The 3757-nt window shown below is 35.8% G+C and overlaps 1 protein-coding gene across 1 annotated transcript; it reads right to left on the minus strand.

Moving 5' to 3' along the window:
- Positions 1–1299: 1299 nt before the first annotated feature.
- On the minus strand, positions 1300–1988 carry LOC126704001 (uncharacterized). Its single transcript, XM_050403044.1, has 2 exons — positions 1964–1988; positions 1300–1853 (listed from the first exon to the last, which is right to left on the minus strand). The coding sequence occupies exons 1-2, from the start codon at positions 1986–1988 to the stop codon at positions 1300–1302; spliced, it is 579 nt and encodes a 192-aa protein (XP_050259001.1).
- Positions 1989–3757: the final 1769 nt, after the last annotated feature.

A 3757-nucleotide genomic window follows, 5' to 3' on the forward strand; every position in this document is an offset into this window, starting at 1 on the left:
GGACGACATGTCTCTCTTCCCTTTGAAGTCTCGGGATGCCGAGGACAGAGACATTCTCGGCTGCATCTCTAGGCTGTTTGGTCTTTCACCACTTGTCCTCAACAACTACTCTTCTCGGCACAGGTCCTGGGTCCTAATGAAAAGTGGGTTGGGTCATAAATTCTTTGGCCCCACAATATATATATATATATATATATATATATATAATGGTTCGTTTTCTCTATAAGCTAGAGTGTAAAATTCAATAATCTCCTATATATTGAAGCTGAAAAATCACTACCTATCTCTTTCTCTCAACAAAGCAAAACTTAAATGAAAATACCAAAACAAAAATTCAATCTCAAACCTCAATTTTTGTGTACTAATTGATGGAAAATTTTCGTCACTCTCTCTATTTAAAGCAAAAAAGTGGTTTTGTTAAAGCTTCTTTGGAGCTGGCTTCGAGTCTTCTTCTACATTGAGTCCGTCTCCTTCAAGTTTGGCAGATTATCTAAAAACTCTATTTCTTTCTTGCTTCGCTTTGTCTTTGTTTGTTTTTATTCTCTGTACTTTTTTTTTTAAGAGTTATTCTCTGTACTTGGTCGTGGTAGGAAATACAAATGTCATTGATCCATACATTTTACAAGAAGCAACTCGTTGTTCGAATTTATACTAGGGGTGGGGACGTGAGTAGCATAGGATTTATTAAAAAAAGAAAAAGTAATCTACAGTACTTCCACTTCCACACACCAATACTTATCCATCAGTGTTCTTTCTTTAAAATATATATTTATAATTAAATTTCAATTTCTTTGCTTCTTTTGTTTATACATATATGTACTCTCATGTAGGTGTTGACGAACACACTTCTTTGCTTGATATTCGTATTATATATATAATCCAAGTTGTTAACTAAAAATTATATATATTTTGTAAATAAATATATAATTAATTATCAATTAACAAAGAAATGGTAACAGAACTTGAATATAAAAACTTAATTAATAATTTCATATCTTTTCATTATTGTCAATATTCGATTAACTTTCTCCATGGGTTATGAGTTTCTGTAATTGTTGTCTGTGGCTGTTTGGTGCTTTGATGTAATTTGTTTCGTGGGTATGGTGTGTAGTTCCTAGTTTTTATTTGAGGGAATTTATAGTTGTTTTTTCAGTATTAAACAGGTTATTTATTTATTTCTACTTATTGAGAACAGTTTCTTTTTTTTTTGGAGAAACCATCTGAAGCGTTTCATTAGTTTGACAATAACATTTGGTCAATTATTACAAAGCTGTTAGCCTCACAGTGAATGTCTTCAATCTAGATCTGAGGATCAGAAGAATTTTTGGCTAATTTAGCAGGCTTATCCGCTACAGCATTACCACTACGTTTTACATGGGAAAAGGAAGCAAAACGTAAATTTGAAACTAAAAGACGAGTCTCATCAGTTATGTGTCCAAAGGAAGCCATGCTTGACGAAGTTGCTGAAAGATGCTTGTATACTACTTCAGAGTCTTCCTCAAAAATCACCTCCTGAAGACCAGTTTCGATGGCAAAAGTGACTGATCTTCGCCATGCCATAGCCTCTAAATCATCAACTGATGGAAGCAGAGGTACCCTTTCTGACAATGCTGCAATCACCGAACCTTCGGAGTTTCGGATTACAATTCCCAGGCCTGCACAGTTTAAGCCATGGAAGATTGCTCCATCACAGTTGGATTTGAGCAGAAGCGGTGGAGGTGGGAGCCAATTAGTCGGGTGACTTTCTACAGTAGTGTGCAGCGGTGGGAGTGTGGTTGTCTGAAATTTGTTGAGCCGCTCCAGAGCATCCCTGTGAATCTGTGATAATGGCAGCGATGGACTGCCCACTCTAGCTGCATTTCGATTAAACCAAATACTCCACGCTATGTATGCCACAGTTTCTGGAAGGTTGGACTCTTTGAGGAGCAAAATGCCGTGAAACTAGTCCCTAAAATTTGCAAACCCGTTCCGACAAAAAGCCTCGGCATGCCACAATTTCCCACCAAATTTCCTTCAGCAGTTGACACCCCTATAATGCATGCGCTGAGTCTTCCACCTCACTACCACAACGCTCACAGAGTGCATTTGGAATGGATAATCCCTTAAATAAATTTTGTTTTGTTGAAAGGGAATCAGTGCAAGCACGCCAAATAAAGTGTAGAATCTTACTGGGGACATTGAGAGACCAAACTTGCTGCCAGAATGTTTTGTGAGCATTTCGGTTTGAAGGACCCGATTTAGCCTTTCCTGCCTTAGCAATGAGCAACTGGTAGGCTGTTTTTGTGGAGTAAATACCATTCTTTGTGGCAGACCATATCAATTTATCAGCTGAACCGCCATGGTTGAGAGGCAAACTTAGGATTGCGCTTGCTGCGTGAGGTAAAAACTCACTTCGGACACGATTCTCTAACCAGCAAGAATTTTCTTCATCAATAAGAGCACATACCCGAGTATTGTTTGGGAAATTTCTTTGTGGTGAGATGATGCAACTTGCATGTTGAGTTGGAAGCCACTTGTCCTTCCTAATAATAACCGATTTCCATTGCCAATCCTCCACCTAGACCCCAACCTCACCACCTGCCTAGCTTTTAGAATACTTTGCCAAGCATACGACCCTTTTGTCTTCACTTCATCATCCAAAATCGAGCAATTAGGGAAGTATTTTGATTTGAAAACTTTGTATAGTAGGGAGTTAGTGTTGTGAAGAAGCCTCCATACCTGTTTTCCCAACATAGCAATATTAAAATTCTATGTCCTTGAAACTCAAACCCCCATTGCATTATGACAAATAAAGTTTTTTCCATGCTACCCAATGAATTTTCCTTGCTTCCCCCTTATAAGCCCACCAGAACTTTCAGATTAGAGGCCCAATATCCTTGCATAAGGATTTAGGTAACATAAAGCAGCCTATGGTGTAAGTTGGCATGGCTTGAATTACTGCTTTTATCAGAATTACTCTATGCCCTTGTGATAGTAGTTTTTCCTTCCATCCTTAAATCTTGTGCCAAATCCTCTCTCTTATATAACTAAGCTTTGATTTTTTTGCTCTACCAACAAAGGAAGGAAGGCCAAGGTAAGACTAAATATGTGTGGTGGCTGAAACTCCAAGTGTTGTTTAGATGGAAAGACCTTATTAATAATAGATATGAATAATAAGAACTAAAGTGACAAAAAACAGCTAAGAATTTTGTATCTCAGTGTCATAGTCGAAGAATCAAGTACTTGTAAGTTGTAAATCCTCTACATCTCATTGTTGTAAGTTATAACTATCAAAATATAATTAAAAAGAAAAATGACAAAAAATAAATTTATGAATGAAATTGATAATTCACCCAAACTTATAGTGTAATTTTGATTTTAGCCATCATTTAAAAAAAAAAAATTATTGATATGCATATTAAATGATGTAGTGGCATGTTTTAAATGGATGTGGATTTAGTGAACTCAAAACAAACATAGTTTTAATGTGTTAAAATTATGTCCTTATAAGCTTAGTTGGAAGTTGGCATGTAATGGCTAGCTCATTAACGAGTATAGATGGAAGGGTCTTTTTATTTTTTTTATTATAAAAAATACATAATGTTAGGTGTAACGATCATAATTTAAAAATAGGAGATAAAATCAAAATTATTCTAAATTAAGGATATAAATTGTTATTTAGTGTTAGGGATCTTAGTGTTGGCATATTCTGTGCAAATTTTCCAAGTATTTTTTTTCATTGTATTTGGATACATTTGTGAGTTCATTATCACTACAA

This window comes from Quercus robur, chromosome 10 (assembly GCF_932294415.1).
Source record: "Quercus robur chromosome 10, dhQueRobu3.1, whole genome shotgun sequence".
NCBI lineage: Eukaryota > Viridiplantae > Streptophyta > Magnoliopsida > Fagales > Fagaceae > Quercus > Quercus robur.